This window comes from Lepus europaeus, chromosome 15 (assembly GCF_033115175.1).
Source record: "Lepus europaeus isolate LE1 chromosome 15, mLepTim1.pri, whole genome shotgun sequence".
Lineage (NCBI taxonomy): Eukaryota > Metazoa > Chordata > Mammalia > Lagomorpha > Leporidae > Lepus > Lepus europaeus.
This window is the reverse complement of record NC_084841.1, coordinates 24,839,937-24,857,034: the sequence shown is the minus strand read 5'-3', so window position 1 is coordinate 24,857,034 and position 17,098 is coordinate 24,839,937. Positions and strand designations below refer to the sequence as shown.

Below are 17,098 nucleotides of genomic sequence, written 5' to 3'. Positions count from 1 at the left end.
CCAACTTCATGTCTGCATCCACATTTAATTCCATCCACCAGAATCTCTGAAGTAAACAAATGACCCTGCCATTGTCCTCATTTGACACCTTTGGGGATTCTTCATCCCCTGCAAGAAAGCATAGATGGGCTTCTTTCTGTCACCTGCCAGCCTCTCCTGTGTCTCTCCCTTGGCTCCGATTTCTTCTCCAGGTGCACCAGATCGTCACCTTGCTGGGTCATGTCCTCTTCTGGAAACCCCTTAAACCCTCCCCCCGCTGGCTGACTCAGTCTTTTTCATTCCTGATTCTGCGTGCATCGGAACTCATCTACATGGTGGTGGTTTTTTTTTTTTTTCCCCCAAAAGGCAGGTGTCCAAGGGGCATCCCTAGAATTTCAGATTCCTTGGTTCCTGGAAGAGGCCTGGGCCCAAGCATCTCAGAAGCTCTCATAATTCTATTACAGGCAGGTGGATGAGCCTCTGAAATGCCTTTGTCCATGTCCAGAGGAGCAACTGAATGTACCCATGGCACTGCTGCAGCCACCATCGTGCAGAGCAGTGGCTGGTTTAGGTGTGGCTTCCTCGGCAGAGGATCCGTTCTCCAGGGCAGCACTGCATATTGATCCTCATGGGATGATCAGCTGTCAGCACGGGACCTGGTGTGTAGCTGGACCCCACCCCTGGCCCACTGAACAGCCATAACTTCAGGTTCCTTTGTCGCTGATCCCCTCCCCGCCTCCCGGATCCTACTCTTTGACTAACAGCCCAATTTTTTCTGAAGTAGAGTGGAGCAAATGACGAGGATGGAGGCTGCTATTTAAAGAGCCACCATTCCTGACTTTCGTGTTTAGGTGAGGATCAAGGTCTTACCTCTTTTCCGCTCCTCTTCCCTGTTTAAACCGACAACGGAAATATGGATGATTGATGGCATCCTTCCCACTGACGTTTGGTTCAGGCTCTGGGTCTTTGGCAAGAGCAGATAGCTCTCACTCTCTGCTGGCCACCCTGCTGCTACTTTAGGACCTGTCAGCGCCGTCTGAAATGACACGGAAGTGCTCTGTTTCCATCCTCCCTCTGTCCCTCCTTCTCTGACAGGCGGCTTTACTGCACGTGAAAGAGAGAGTCCTGACGCAGGGAGGTGGCTGCTGGGGCCCAGTAACCAGTGATGTGTGGTGATTGTGTGTTCATGTGCACATTGCACGTGATGCTCCTGAGGCTTGAGCACTCTATGTACGCACCCCTCAGCAACCGCATATACTCAGAGAAGAATGAACTTGCCCAGCATAGCCATATTCCCAAAATAGCTCTCCTCTTCCCTCATAGCCTCTATTCTTTGTAGAGAAACACTCCCTCCCATTTGAAATCCAAACCAGCTCCATTATTCTGTAATTACAAGGTATTGGGCTGGTGGACTCCTCATTGGTTGGGTCTTCTGTTAATGTTACATACTAAGCCTTTTTAATTTTGAGTTCCTTTGAGGGTATTCCTTTTAATGAAACACTATATCAAAGAAGAGATGGAGTTAAAGGGGCAACAGGAAGAAGACTGGATAGAAGACAGGCAAGAGTAATTGTCTGCAGTTCTGAAACAAGCATGGCTTATGAAGATCAAGTTGTATTTCTGCTTCATGAATCATTGTCAGACAAATTAAGAACATATTGTTTCTTATTTATCTATTGTCAAGGATTCAATATCAAGCATTGAGAATAAATCTTGATTTTCATAAGCTCCGTTGACACCGTGGAACTACAGAGCATAAAACTTGCATGTAATAAACAAAGTGTGATGTGGAAGAGCAGAGGATGTAATGCCAGCATGCCTCACAGCTGCTGCCTGCTCCTCCCTGTTTTCAGGATTGTTTCTTAGCAGGAGGGAAGTGTTTGAATAGAGGAGAATTTGTTATATCTGTTGTAAGAAAAGTTGTAGTTTTAAGTGTATTAACCCCCAAATCTTAGAGATGGGGAATAATTCTGTTCATTTTTTACTGGTGGGTTTCCATCTCTGTGTCCCCACTTCCCACTGGCCTCCTTCTCCTGCACTTCCCTAGCAAGTGTTTAAAGAATGTTAAATGTCTAAACTATGTTTGTGTTATAGGCATCTCTACAGTGGATTGGTTATATAATTTCCATACAGTGTCTAATGTTACTGCTTACATAGTTCTTAGAAGATTCTTTATCTGTGTGGAGTTCTAAGTACAATGTTTTTTTGAATTCCTGAAGTTAAATTATGAAAATTATACCCTAATTTGATTAATATAATCATCTCAGTGTGAAAAATTGAGACTTGATGGATAGCACAAATCTTTAAAATAATAAAAGTTAAAATACAAATAAATCATTTCAGCCTTTTCAGTAATACTTACTAACACATCACTCCCCTGAAGCCTGTAATATCAAAATTACCATCAATGCCATGAAACTGAAAGCTTATTTTAGACTAAAAATGTTCTTTTAAAACCAGTATCCAGTGACAGAAAACAGGCTGTTTGCTTGGTATGAGGTGGGGAGAACTGACTGCATTAGGTGTACAGGGAATTTGCTTGGGGTGGTGGAAATGGTAAGATTTTCAAAATTCATCCAAGTATGCAAATAAAATGAGTATATTTTATTGAATGTCAATTATACTTGAGTGGAATTGATTTTTAAAAGTTTTAATGTGTCTTCATTTAGTAGCATTAAGCTTAATAGATGCTATGACCTGTAATCATGTTATAGCCTCCCCCTCATATGACAGTCTCCCCCCACCTCCCAGCCAGCCCCACAAGTAATGAGCTGTTTTAATGTCAGTTAGGTAAAGTGTAGAAGAACACAGCAGAGCATAGTAAGTTACTAAGAAGAGTAGAAACATATGGAGTATGTCACTGTCGTCCAAAGGTAATGGTTGAGGACTTAGGACATCACTTGCCTTCATGTCCCTGTCAGTGAGATGCTCTTAGACTGACTGGGTCCAACACAGGGGCAAGAGAGAGACCAAAAGTGACATGATCCCAATTCCTTTTGGCCAGTTGTTGCGAAGCTCTTTGGTGAATAACAGAACACAAGCGAAGGTGGCAGAGGAGCTGGGCATGCAGGAGTACGCCATCACTAACGACAAAACCAAGAGGCCCGTGGCTCTTCGCACCAAGACCTTGGCAGACCTTTTGGAATGTGAGTGCTACAAAGCTTTTCTCTTGGCCCGAAGGTTCAAAGCCTAAATCACATTGACCAGTATTTATGCTTTGTCTCATTAGGTTGTAACTAAAGAAATCTTTTCTATTTTATTTTTTAATTTCTGCTTTTTACCAAAGCTTGTTTGAAATGGAGTACTTTGGAATTAAGACAACTAAATAGTGAATTTTATGTTTAATCTATGTTTGTTGGTAGCAGTCTATCAACCACTCAGTCCTAACACTCAGCCGTCCTATCCCTTTCTGTGAAACAACAATAGATTATGAAGGTTGGTATTTATGAAACAGATTTTCTGCCTCCAGCAGTCTTTGTATGGGGCACAGAGGAAAGATGGGTAACTTGCTTATTAAATAGTAAAACCATTATTCATTGATTTGAATGAGCGCAAAGCTATATGAACAAATGTCTTTTTTTTTTTTTCCAGATTTCTTTATTTATTTGAAAGGCAGAGTTACAGAGAGGGTGAGGCAGAAAGAGAGAGAGAGAAAGGTCTTTCATCTGCTGGTTCACTCCCCAGATAGCCACAATGGCTGGAGCCAGAGCTGAGCTGATCTGAAGCCAGGAACCGGGAACTTCTTCCGGGTCTCTCATGTGGGTGCAGGGGCCCAAGGACTTAGACCATCCTCTGCTGCTATCCCAGGCCATGGCAGAGAGCTGGATTGGAAGTGAAGCAGCCGGGATGCAAACCAGTGCCCACATGGGATGCCGGCACTGCGGGCGGCAGTGTTACTCGCTACGCCACAGCACCAGCTCCCCCAAATGTCATCTTTTGCAGTTTCTGATGTGGAACCATCATAAATAATTTTATTACAGCTAACTAAAGAATTATACCCATAATTTTATTGTTTCTGTTGGTACTTAAAAAGAAGTAGATCAGTCACCGGTCGTCAGAACTTTTTACGTTATGATAGTTTTGACATTTGGAATTATATACAGATTTTAAAGTCTGCCGTGCAAAGCCAGCTCATTTCTAAACTGCAGTGGCAGTCTGCTAGGGAACTTAGAAGAACTTTTTTAAACTAAAGAAGAGTAATTTAAAGATTAAGATTATATAAAAATATGGTTGAGATATCAGTGTCACTGACAATTTTTTTTAGCTCAATGAGAACTGTTTTTATTCCCTCTTTTTTAAAATGCACCATTTGTTTAAGGCACCTTTTAATGCAGTCATCTCTGAGATCATCATTTATTAATGGATGAATTGTTAAATTGTCATGAAGCCCAGGCTTAAGTTTTTCTATTTGAGCAGGTGGACTCTTTGATTGGTCCCATATATTTCTTTGTTCATGAAGTTTAACACGGAGCCCTTGTGATCACATAACTGATGTGGAGAATGGCAGAATCCAACCATGTGCTTATTCTAGTATCACCTCTGGTCTTCAAGCTGTGTTTTGATTCATTTGATGTTAGCATGGTTGTGTTCCTACATCTTTCTCTGCCCTACAACAGCATTTCTGTCTGTTTTAAACTAACTGTTCATTTAGCCTTTAGCTAAGTGCAGCTTGGTCTTTGTACTCTTAAAATTTTGCATCTTAATCACATGTCTATGTTGCTGTATCTAACAGCAGTGATAAAGGAAGATGAAATGGTTATGGTAAAAAATAAAAGGACCTGGATATTGAAAGCCTTATTAAGATGGTACTTAAAAGTCTTCCTCTCTTAATCTTTCCAATAAATGTCAGTGAATTATAGCTTATTTTTAAATTTCTGGTTTTTTTCCAGCATTTATTGCAGCGCTGTACATTGATAAGGATTTGGAATACGTTCATACTTTCATGAATGTCTGTTTCTTTCCACGATTAAAAGTAAGCTCATATAAGGTTTAAGTGAGTAGTCTTCTTTTCTGCTTAGTGATTCCAGAACTCAATACTAAATACTTTTTTTGGGACTTACTGCAGGAATTCATTTTGAATCAGGATTGGAATGACCCCAAATCCCAGCTGCAGCAATGTTGCTTGACACTTAGGACAGAAGGAAAAGAGCCAGACATCCCCCTCTACAAGTAAGTGCTTGGTGCCCACAGTTCCACAGGCCATTGGAGCCCACGTGTTTAGTATTGATTTTCATGTGCCTTGAGGAAAAACTGATGGAGTAAATAATCCTTGTAAGAGTCAGGAACTGGGACTTCCTGATGTCGGTGTGACTCTGGGTCCAACACGGAAACTCTGTGGGCCTCACAGTCTAGGCCATAAATAAATGAGTCCCACTCCATGGTCACTACAGTTCCCTCATGTCTAAAATTCTCCATGAACTTCGACCTGGACGACATACCAAGCTGATGAGAGCAAGACAGGACCATTCAGATTGAATAGTTGTGTGTGTGTATGTGTGTACGCAACATCTTCAGAAAGTTCATGGGAAATATGTATAATGAAAAACCTATGCATGGATTTAAAAATTTTTATACCAAAATAAACTTATCTATTAATTCCCCCTTTCCAAACTTTTGGAAGTACCCCTTTGTTTGTCTTCTTACTTCTTGTCACCTCTCCTGAACTCTGCCTACAGACTAGAAGATTATAGTTGGAACAGTGGTTGGGTGCTTCTGTCCCTTGCGCCCCCGTTGGCCCTGACTGTGGCCTGGCAGGCAGGCTGTCTCCCTCCGCAGTCACTGTAAGAAGATGGGCAGTTGTGCGCTGCTGTGGGGGTTCTCAAATGTTTGAACCTGTTCTTTTCCTCAGAATTTATATCAAAAGCTGCCCTGTACTCTTGAGTACTTTTATCCTTTGAGCGGTAGCCAAAAATCATTCCAAAGGGATGCAGGTGAATAGTGAGTCACCATCCCACACCACACAGTGTTGGTTTTGATGACAGTGGAAGGTGGACTGTGAAGTTGGATAATTACCTTGTGACTCTCCTATGTTGATTCAGAAGGTGGTTTCAAAGAGGATTATTGAAATAGATGGGTTGCATTCCAAGATACCATCTGGATATGTGATTTTAGGGATGTTTACAAATCTAGTTTCTGTATTGTTTTATCACATGTCTATGTACACACATGTTTGCAAGCACACACAATTTTGTCTAAGTTTGATATGGAATGAACCCCCGCCCCTGACTTTGGACTTTATCAAACAACAGAATGCTCCAGGAAGAACACCAGAGTGCAGCTGGGAATTTTAAGTCCTGTTTCATGTTTTTATTTAATAATCACAACACTTTATAGGCATTTTTGCCAAAAGAAAACCTGAGGCCAGGAGAAGGTTGAGTCACCCCACAGCAGCTACTGTAAGTGGTGCCAAGAAGCTGTCACAACTAAATAGTGTTTCCTTTATTTATTGGGGAAAAAAACCCCAAATGTTTAGAAATAGCACTTTAATATGTGCCTAATAAGCATAATGAATATCCAAACTGTATTATATGAAAGGCTTAAAGTATTTCCTCATCAAAGTGATAATTAAGGTTCAATAAATAAAATGGGGATGATAAACTTCCCATGGCACGAGTGTGATTACTGTAATAAGCACTACCTTAAAGAAACCGCCTGGGCACTTTCATCCCTGGGCGTTTATGAACACGAAGGAAATTACTATGCTCCCATCTCATAAATCCCCCAAATGAAAGCACACGATGAGTTTGTTCTTTTTTTTTTTTTTTTTTTAAATCAAGATTGAGGGGGCTGTTTTACATAGTTTTTTCAAGATTACTATGTTCATTCCATTATCTTTGTTGGCTACTTTTAATTTCCCTTTTCCATGAAGTTATCAGTTTTACAACATTTTAAATCTGTACCACGTTGTTAAAATAGAGTACCTGGAGCTTTGTTTTTTTGTTGATTGTGTTGTGTGCTTATCATTACAGCATAGCTTGGAAATGATCTCAGATGCTGCAGAAATTAAATACGTTTCCTGATCTTTTAGATAAGATACCAGACATTAGAAAGAATCCTTGAAGGATGTGAAATTGTTCAGGCGTGGCTAGAGGCATATACCCAAATATGTGCTGTTTGTAGCTGTTAAGTTTTCACAATGAAAACTGTGAAATTTTATGATATTTGGTATATGCACACTTAAAAATTATTTTAAAATATTTTACCTTTCACTGTTAGCCTTCAGATTCCATTCGTATTATTTTGCAAACAAACAAACAAAAATACAATATAGAATATTTAAATGTTCTACTTCAAAAACTCTATTTGTTAGGTTAGCAGATCAAAAACTTATCCCTTTGGCTTTTCCTGTCGTTGTTTCTTGTTCTTTTTATCTTCCTCTGTCCAGGCAGTCCACTAGTCTATATATTTTCTAAGAGATACATAGTAGGAACAATAGTTAACAGCACACATAGTAGGAACAATAGTTAACAGCACTTTCACATAATTCGTGTTCTTTGCTTTCCCTTCCAGAACTCTGCAGACGGTGGGGCCATCCCATGCTAGAACCTACACTGTGGCTGTTTACTTCAAGGGAGAAAGAATAGGCTGTGGAAAAGGACCAAGGTATGAGAAGAAGTTATTTTTAATTTTATCGAATGAACATCCTGGGTGTCTGAGAAGTCCCCACGTGCTATTTCCAGACTCTGCAGTCTGTCCTTGTGAAGGCAGAGTATAGATTGTTCTAGGGTAATAGCAGCACACACCAAGCCCCAGATTGGAAAGTTGATTTTGGCCAGTGGGAATGCTGTGGTGTATGGGGCTTTGGCTCCCTCGAGAGAACCACATTTCCTGGTGTGCAGGTGAAGCCTGTCCAGTTTGTTACCCAGCAGAAGGCATGCCAGTCAGTCATGTAGGATGTGTTACATGTGTGACGCAGCTCTTAGACATTTGATTTCTCGTCACTACTCATTTGAGCATTGTGAAAGTGCTGACATCTCTAGGTAAAAAGAATTTTGTGTACTGTCTTTCTTTGATTCTTTCAATCTGTGTCTTAAACTGAGAAGTGATTTGAAGTTTGTATTTTTCTTTCCCCTTTAAACTGTACTGTGAGGGTGTTCAAACTTAAGCAAGAAGTACCTCAGACCTAATATAATTGAAAGGCATTTTAGTGTAGTTTTAAAAGTGTGGAATGAGTAACTTCAATAGGCTTTTTCCTTTTTTCAGGTTTTGAGGTTTATTAAAATAAAGTATTAGCAAACAATTGCAAAAATGAATTTTTTAAGAGTTATGGCTTTGAAAAGCACAATATACCAATAGGCTTTGTGCAAATAAATGACATTTCAGCCTGGTCTTGTGTATATTCCTATCTATGTAATTCTGTGTCTGACAGTAGAAATAATCATGAAATTTTATGCACCAAGCATGAAAATCACCCTGAGTAATTTGTAGCCATACTTTGTGATTTTGAAAAAAAAAACTTTAAATTAAAGTATGCCTCACTTTTGTTGTGTTTAATAGTATTCAGCAAGCAGAAATGGGAGCTGCAATGGATGCACTTGAAAAATGTAAGCCTATCTCTTTTTCTTTAATTATATGTTCATAATGTAATGAGTGTTTTATGGAAAGAAAATGAGGAGGTAGAAAAATGGTAAGTACTGATAAAATGTGATCTTGTTTTCTTCATAATTATTCTCCACACAGAGGGTGTAGTAGAATGCGAGATATGTGTAAAATGGGCTTACAATTTAAAAAAGTATTCCCCAAGTGCATTTTGATTTTGATTTTCCTTTTTTGTATAGAGCCCTACTCTCAGCCTAGACCTTGGTTTCCTTCTATGTATTTCTGTGTCCTTCTAAAACCTTACACAGACCTAGAAGTATAGAGATGTGAAATTTTTTTTCAGTCGTTGTTTTATGAAAAAGGGTGCTACTTATATAGTCTCTATGTCTTTGTTTTTCTTGCTCAATAGTGTTTGATGGGCAGCTGTCCTTAATGGCTGTATAGTATTTTCTGCTATGTGGGGTATGCTGTACTTTATTCAGCTTTTTTACTATTGGTGGACTCTTTGTTTCTCTTTGTTGTTGCTTTCTTTTTTTTAACAGTCTTTGCATATTGGTGCTTTCATTTCTGTGGGATGGATTCCTGAAAGTGGGGTGCCTGGATTAAAGAAACTTCAGTTACATCATTGACCATGTAGGGAACTGCATAGTGTTTTATAAACTGAAGACAGAGTACAAGGAAATTTTCTTCTGGGGTCTCTTGTACCATACAGTGGAACCTGTGGGTACAACATGACGATATGATTTTATTATGCATTAAATAACCAGCTGGATGAGGTAGGAGAGAGCAAAGTGTGGGAAATTGAAAATGAAGAGGCCCAGGATTCTCAGTTCTGGGAGAGATTGCTGGAAAGGCCAGAGGCCCAAGAGCCACATGGAAATCAGCAGGCAGTAGCTTCCTGTCTGGGGTGGAGACGTTGGTTAGTGGGGGCAGCAGATAGTACTGTCGGGTTCTAGCCCCCGTATAATCTTCACTGAGAGTTTTCAGTTGACTCTGATGGGAACTTGTTCATCCATGATGGTATAAATGCACGAGCACATGTCCAAATATAAGTGAGATTCCACTTCGCAGTTAGAAAGTTGTTACAGGGGCTCACGCTGTGGCGTAGCAGGTAAAGCCGCCACCTGCAGTGCCAGCATCCCATATGGGTGCCAGTTCGAGGCTTGGCTGCTCCACTTCTGATCCAGCTCTTTGCTATAGCCTAGAAAAGCAGTGGAAGATGGCCCAAATCCTTGGGCCCCTGCACCCACATGGGAGACTGGGAGGAAGCTCCTGGCTCCTGGCTTTATATCGGCACGGCTCCAGCTGTTGCGGCCAACTGGGGAGTGAACCAGCGGATGGAAGACCTCTCTCTCTGCCTCTTCTTTCTCTGTGTGACTCTGACTTTCAGATAAATAAATGAATTAAAAGAAAAAAAAAAAAGAAAGAAAGCTGTTACAGGTTATTTTTTGGGATTGTTTGTTAGTTTTCAGCTCTGAAGCAGTACTGGAGAGGTCACCCATTATGAGACAGACCTCCATAGACTGGTACAAGTGAGCTGTTCAGGATGCTGGAGGGCAGTTTGGCAGCGTATTACCAGGTCCTTGGAGAAACCCATACCCTTTGATGCAGAGATTTTACTTGAGGAATCAAGCATAGGAAATCATTGGAGTTCCGGACTAGATAGAGATCACACACTGTGATAATCGCAACAACTTGATTTACAGTAGCAAAACAAAAACAAGCAAATTCAAACTGCATGCTAACAGTAGAGAAATGGTACGTCTCTGGGGTTGACAAACGTTTTCTGTAAGGGCCAGTTGTATTTTAACACTTCACAGAACATGCAATCTCTGTCCTGGTTACTTAGCCCTGCCATTATGGCCTATAGGCATGGATAGTAAGCAAACTGATGGGTGTGTCAGTGTTCCAATAAAACTTCATTTATAAAAATGGGCAGAGAGGGCCGTATTTGGCCTCTTGGTACTAATTCTTGCTGTATCCAAATGTAATATTTTGCAGCCATTGAAATGAAGTTTTTAAATACTAATGTTATAGGGAAATGTTTATACTAGAATAACTGAAAAAAAAATCCCTGTAGATACATGCCTACATATTGTACTCCCCCACTATAAGAGTGGATGGTGGGATGAGTTTTACATATTTATGCATCTATGTAATATACATACACATTTACATTGTGTGTGTGTGTGTATATATATATGTAGATATATGTAGTATGACTTTACCTCTTAGGAAATAGGCTGTAAGGATATATCCTGAAAGTTTATCAGTAGCTAGAGCTGAGAACGAGTTTCTTTTAAATGCAAAATGAATTTTATAGTGAAATTTCCTGAGGCAATAGGGTTCATTTTATAGAAACTTGCTGCATTATTTTTATTTTTATTATTTTTTTATTTTAATTTTTTTAGAAAAAGTACTTGCAGTGTTTGAAACTTGTGATTTACACAACATGTGAGGTATCAATGTATTTAGGAGGTAATTTTATTTCAGAAATAATACAGATTCCATGTTTCTCTTTTGTTTAATAATCACTGACTCTGAGGCGTACAAGGGTTTTCCTGATTGACTGTCTGTCTTTCAGATATGTTTTCTACTACCGTGTCCCTGGCCCTTCAGCCTGGGATGAGGAAGGAACACTGTATTAGAAGGGGAAGGGGGAAATAACTTAGGAGCATGCTATATGTACAGATCCACTTTCATTATACCTCATCTTTAAAACAAGCTTGCTTTCCCCAAACATGTCATATCTCCACCCATCTCTGGTTCTTCTTGTGTTTGAATAGCCCTTTATCTGATAAATAGCATCATTTTTCTCTTTGTGCTCCAAGGCAGTATGTGTAGTTCTTACCCATGTATGCCTCCCTTTTTAAAAATATATTTTTATTTATTTTGAGGGGTAGAGTTACAGAGAGAGGGAGAGACAGAGAGAAAGGTCTTCCATCCCCAGATGGCCACAATGGCTGGAGCTGAACCCATCTGTAGCCAGGAGCCAGGAGTTTCTTCCAGTTCTCCCATGCAGGTGCAGGGGCCCAAGCAGTTGGGCCATCTTCTGCTGCTTTCCCAGGTCATAGCAGAGAGCTGGATAGGAAGAGGAGCAGCCGGGACACAAACCGGCACCCATATGGGATGCTGTCTGTTTAAGTAGGTGTTTGTTGACCAAGTATACAGAAATGGTTATTTCTAGTTCCATACTTGATTTCTTTCTTCACTGCTACATGAAAGTTACACAGCAAATGACAATGAAATTGTGAAATTTCTCAGTCTTAGTGAAGACTTCCATTGTGTCAACAGTGTTGCGTGGGGTCAATCTCAAACTAAATATAACTTAACCTATGTCATGGAGTGAAATGTTTCCTTTAATTGAATCAAACTCTCTACTCGAGTCGCTTGTGCAGTATAGCTTTCAGCCTCTTAGGGCAGACTTTACAAATAGGGTGAATTATCAGACATAATATAATGTGGCCTCCTTTTGTCCATCTGATCTTTTTTTTTTTTTTTTTTTTTTTTGCTTTTGTCAGAAACTTTCTTGGTAAATCAGAAACTTGGTAAATAATGATGTGATAGTACCATTATTTGTTTGGGCTTTTTATTTGAGCCTTTCAAAGATGTGCAACTGTATTTTATGGCATCCTTTCATTTTTTCTTGAAACTCACTTGTTGCTAGGAGAAACATGTTAATGCACCTGGTTGGAAGCATTCCAACATCATACTTCTATGGTTTTAGTGCCTTTTCTCTCTCAGGTTCACCTTAGATTTTGAAATCTAGAATTGGCCAGTCCAGACTTCCAGTGGGTTCTGAATCACAAAAGAACTATGGAATAAAATGAGGCTTTTTTTTCTCTTTGTCTTACAAAATTCAACTGTATACCTGTTACAGAAGTTGGTGTTTGCATGTGTAGATATTTGGTTTGCATCATTCTTTGCACTAGTGGCTACCCTTTAATAAGTATAAAATATATCTCCTTGTGCCAGATAACTTTCCCCAGATGGCCCATCAGAAGCGGTTCATTGAACGGAAATACAGACAAGAGTTAAAAGAAATGAGGTGGGAAAGAGAGCATCAAGAGCGGGAGCCAGATGAGACTGAAGACATAAAGAAATAAAGGAGGGCACGGAAGTGGTGGTGTGTTTACTTGCCTAATAACTGTGACTGCTGCCCATTGAGACCTAGCCTAGTTTTCCTGCAGACAATGAATGAAGTGTGCCCATTGAAATAAAACCCAGTGTCAAATCACCATTGTTGTTTTACTGGTCTAATATTCTGTTGTTAGCTGGATGGTCTTTATTACAAAGTGTTTTATTTCTCTTCTGTTTAATGGAAAACTTGACTTTGGTGGATATGCATTCTTCCCTTTTATTTTGCTTTCGAACAATAAAATTCAAGAAAGCATATTGTCCGTGGAATAGATCCTGTTTTTCTCTCACTGTCTCAGATTGTGAGCCCAGACTTTCAGCTGAGAAGTGAAAAATTCACTTTGTCAGGTATGTTGACTCCATTCTAGAAATCTTTGGATTATTCGCTAGATTTTCAGCTTTCATCTGGATGTTTGTCAAGTTCTCAGCTGCATATATTGAATTTACCACTTTCCAAGCAGTGAGTCCTTTGTGGAAGGAATCTGTTTAATGTTTAAGTGGCTAATAGGCGCGGGGGAGGACTGATGTTTGAGTCACACATGTTCTTTGAATCACTGGAATGGGGAAGCAGCCATGGTTCTGAGTCAGACCCCCCCTTTAAACCTGGAGTCAGCGGGCCCTCTGTGAAGTTTAGACTGCAGGGATGTCTCAGAACCTCATGAAATTCTATTCAGTTGTACGTGCCTGGTAGGGACTTGGGGAGGGGGAGCAAGTAGAGGAGGGGTCGGCACTTTGATCAGCTTTTCTAAGTGACCCCCACAGAAAAGGGCTAACATTACATTAAAGATGTAACATTTAAAGTGAAACGTTATTTTAAATTAAACATCATTGTTATTAATAAAGGCAAGACTTCTTTGTAACACAAATGTGTTTTCATTCATTATTTCTGCAAGCACGACATGGGCCTACTACCTATCAGGCACTATTCTAGGCTCTGGGACTCCCTGGTGGACACAGGAGACAAAGCACAGTGCCCTGGGGAGCTTGTGTGCTGCAGGAATGCCCTCAGGGGAGCCAGCGCAGGGAGCTGGGCGGGTACAGTATACAACTGCAGCGCGGTCAGGGAGCTCTGAAACAGAATGAGTCATTCAGGTATCCGGGAGATTGTTACCTGCAGAGCTAATAAATGGCACCTATGCATTGTAGAAGATTTGGACAGTGTTATTACTTTTGTTAACAGGAAAAAGAAACAAATGACACTTTTACCATCTCGAGGGAAAGGAAGAACACATAAGCAGAAAAATAAATCACTCATGATTGCATCACCCAGAGAACTTGTATACCCTGTCAGGCCTTCTGTGCACATACGTATGTCTGCACAGGCACTCAAGTGTGTTTAACAAAGGATAGCAGACGTGTGGTTTCCAGAGCCTCTCTTATTAGCTAACACACCGTGCATATCTTTCAGTGATAAATCCACATTTATACAATCTACTTGTCGAGGGCTGTATTCATATGCATATCTTAAATTGCAGTTGTGGATAGACCATAGTTTATTAACCAGTTAATGGAAGATGTGTAGGCTGTAAGTAGTCACTTTCATGGACAGTGCTGCCACATAACATCCTGGAGGACGGACACATTTGAGAGAAGACCTCTCCATTGTTTCTTAATTTGTTAATCACAAGGCTGTAAGATGGTGCCTGTGAGAACAGGTTGTCCCGAGCCCCTTCCTCACCACCGGAGATCCCGGGAGACAGCTGGTGGCACAGCGCTGGGGGGGGGGGGGGGGTCACGCACATCTACCGCCCTACGGGGTGTAGTCTGAGCACTGAGGTTATATAAGGAACAAGGGGCAGGCCCGCAAGGAGAGGACGTTGTATTAACAGGCAGCCTTGACTGTGACAAGCTAAAATGAAGAAGCAAAGAAGACTACTTGAATTATTTTTTTCATTTTATTTGAAAGGCAGAGATTCCTAACCCTAGACTTGACCTCTCTGGTTCCTTCTCCCACCTTCCTGAGCCCCTTCCAGCTCTGCCCCTGCCCGGGTCCCTGTCCTCTGCCTGTCTCCGTCTCCTCTTGCCTGCCCTCTCCTGACACCCACCTTTGGGTCCCCCTCTCTCAGTCCCACCTTGAGCGCCTGCACCCTTGTCCTTCTCCCCCACGCCCACCCTCCGGCCCTGCGGCCCTCAGGATGCTGGAGGAAGAGCGCATGAAGGCGGTGGAGGCCTGCAAGTCAGAGCCGGAGGAGATGCAGGCGCCGGATCTCCAGGGAGCCTACGTGGAGGACATGCGCAATGGCCCCGGGGCAGCCCGGAACTGGTGCGAGGCTCAGGCGGCGCAGGCCATGCGCGAGTCTCTCCGCACCTGCGCAAGCGGCTGCTTCCGGGGACCCGTGGAAACGCAGAGTGCGAGGTGGGCCCTTGGGGGAGCAGGCTGAGCAACCTGGCCCGCCAGCCAGCCGGTTTGAGGGCGTTCCCAGGCTTGGAGCGAGCGGCTGAACGGGCGCCTGGAGGAGGTGGACAGCCAGGCCTCTGACCACCTGGACGAGATGCCTGAGCAGGTGTAAGGAGGTGCCGGTCAGTACAGAGAAGCCGGCAGCCCAGATGGCGCTGCAGGCCGAGGCTTTCCGGGCCGGCTGGTGGAGAAAACACAAGCAGCCAGCAGCGGTGCGCAACAAGACCTCTTGCCCAGCGAGATTCAGCGCCTGGTAGGCCGCTCCTGCCCTGTGTGCCCTGCCTCCCCTTGTCCCGGCCCTGCCGGTCTCCTGGTGGACCCCTGCTCAATAAAATTCACCAAGCTCCACACAGACGCAAAAACAAAACGAAAGAAAGGCAGAGAAATCTTCCGTCTGCTGACTCACTCCTCCAAATGCCCACAGCAGCCGGGTGTGGACCAGGTCAAAGCCAGGAGCTTAGAACTCAATCTGGGTCTCCCACATAGGTGGCGGGGACCTAAGTACTGGAACCGGAGCAGAAGTGGAGGAGGTGGGACTTACAGCAGCCACTCTGATGCAGGAGGCAGATGTCCCAAGGGTGACTTAACCACTGTGCCAAACACCTGCTTCTGAATCTTTTGGTTTTTTTTAATAAGCACTTTAATCTTGACTGTGCATCAGAATAGTGCCGACGCCAACATGTGGTTCAGGAATTTTTTATCTGACTTTGCCTTTTCCTCCGTATCACCCTGGCCCTTTACAGGGCCTCTCTTCTTATTCCTGACTTTGGAAACCTGGAGAAGTTAAGTCCTTAAAGCACTAGAGAAGCTCTGCTAGTGGAACCTGCCAGACAAACCGTTTGGAGCAGATTAAGTCCAAGGACCCTATAGAGCAGCCCTAAGACCAGCAGCCAGATTGTGTAACTCGGCAGGCTACCGTGACCACAGATGCCGGCCCGCCTGCCACCCAGCACAACTGCCTTCTCAGGTTCCAGCACAGGACAAGAACCAGCCAGAGGGTAAGTTCATGCAGCAACTGTATTGTACCAGAGGCTGAATAGGGAGGTTTCTTCTCACAAGTCTCTTGGAATCTGGTTAGGGAGACACTTAAATGTGAGTGTTTGTGGATGGGGTTCCTAACCAAGACTGGAAGGGGAAGAAGGGAAGGCCCCAGAGGTGTTAGCACCTGAGTTCAGGGCCTTGCTGGTGGGAGGGAGCTTGAAGGGTGAGGAGGACACGCTCAACGGAGCAACAGGATCTGGGGCAAGAGAATGGCTCAGGGGGTCGTGGGCTGCTGTAACGAAATGTCATACATGGAGTGACGTCTAAATGACTGGACTGGACTTCTCAGCTGTCAGCTGAAGATCAAGGTTCTGCGAGATTTGTTGCCTGCTGAAGGCCCACTTTGCACCGTGCCTGCACGTTGGAAGGCACAAGGCAGCCCTCCGGGCTCTCTTTTCTAAGAGTGTTACCTCCTCTCGTGAAAGTTCTGCCCTCATGACCCTAAAAAACCCCAACTCCTAATACCGCCATGTTGGTGATTGGGTTTTCAACATGAATTTTGCGGGGGACATAAATCTTTGGACTGTGGCCGAGTCCGTTGTGATAGTCCATGAGAGGTGTGCGAAGGACTGAAACAAGGTGTTGGGAATGGGGTGCTGGCATAGAACAGACTCAAAAGATAAAGAGGAGGCAGAACCTACAGGCCCTTGGGGTAAGGCACCAGTGACTTGTAGAGCCAGGGAATTCTGTGTTAGGGGCAGGAGAACTGTCTTGTGCATTAGAAGGAGTTTAACTGAATCCCTGGTGCTATGACTCGGATTATGGTTTATCCCCTCTGGAACTCATGTTGAAATTGAATCCCAATTAGGAGATACTGAGAGGTGGGACCAGGTAGGGCCTTTAAGGGGTGATTAAGGCTCTGCCCAAATGAAGGGGTTATCTCAAGAGTGGGCCACTGTAAAAGTGAGTTTGGCTGGAACTCTTGCACCCGGTCACCAGGCAGTGCCCTGTGCTGCCTTGGTATCTGCCAGCAAGCAGGCTGTCACCAGCTGGAGCCCCTCACTT

General features: G+C 42.8%; 1 protein-coding gene across 4 annotated transcripts in view; it reads left to right on the top strand.

The window, feature by feature from the left end:
• DROSHA (drosha ribonuclease III) overlaps positions 1 to 13,509 on the top strand; it is a 127,370-nt gene extending 113,861 nt beyond the window's left edge. For all 4 annotated transcript variants that reach the window (XM_062211821.1, XM_062211822.1, XM_062211820.1 and 1 more), the window contains 6 exons: positions 2,984 to 3,125; positions 4,869 to 4,951; positions 5,045 to 5,148; positions 7,489 to 7,581; positions 8,476 to 8,522; positions 12,493 to 13,509. In XM_062211821.1, the coding sequence (XP_062067805.1) occupies positions 2,984 to 3,125; positions 4,869 to 4,951; positions 5,045 to 5,148; positions 7,489 to 7,581; positions 8,476 to 8,522; positions 12,493 to 12,623 (600 nt within the window). In that variant the 3' untranslated portion in view covers positions 12,624 to 13,509. The remainder of the gene's footprint in view (positions 1 to 2,983; positions 3,126 to 4,868; positions 4,952 to 5,044; positions 5,149 to 7,488; positions 7,582 to 8,475; positions 8,523 to 12,492) is intronic.
• Positions 13,510 to 17,098: the final 3,589 nt, after the last annotated feature.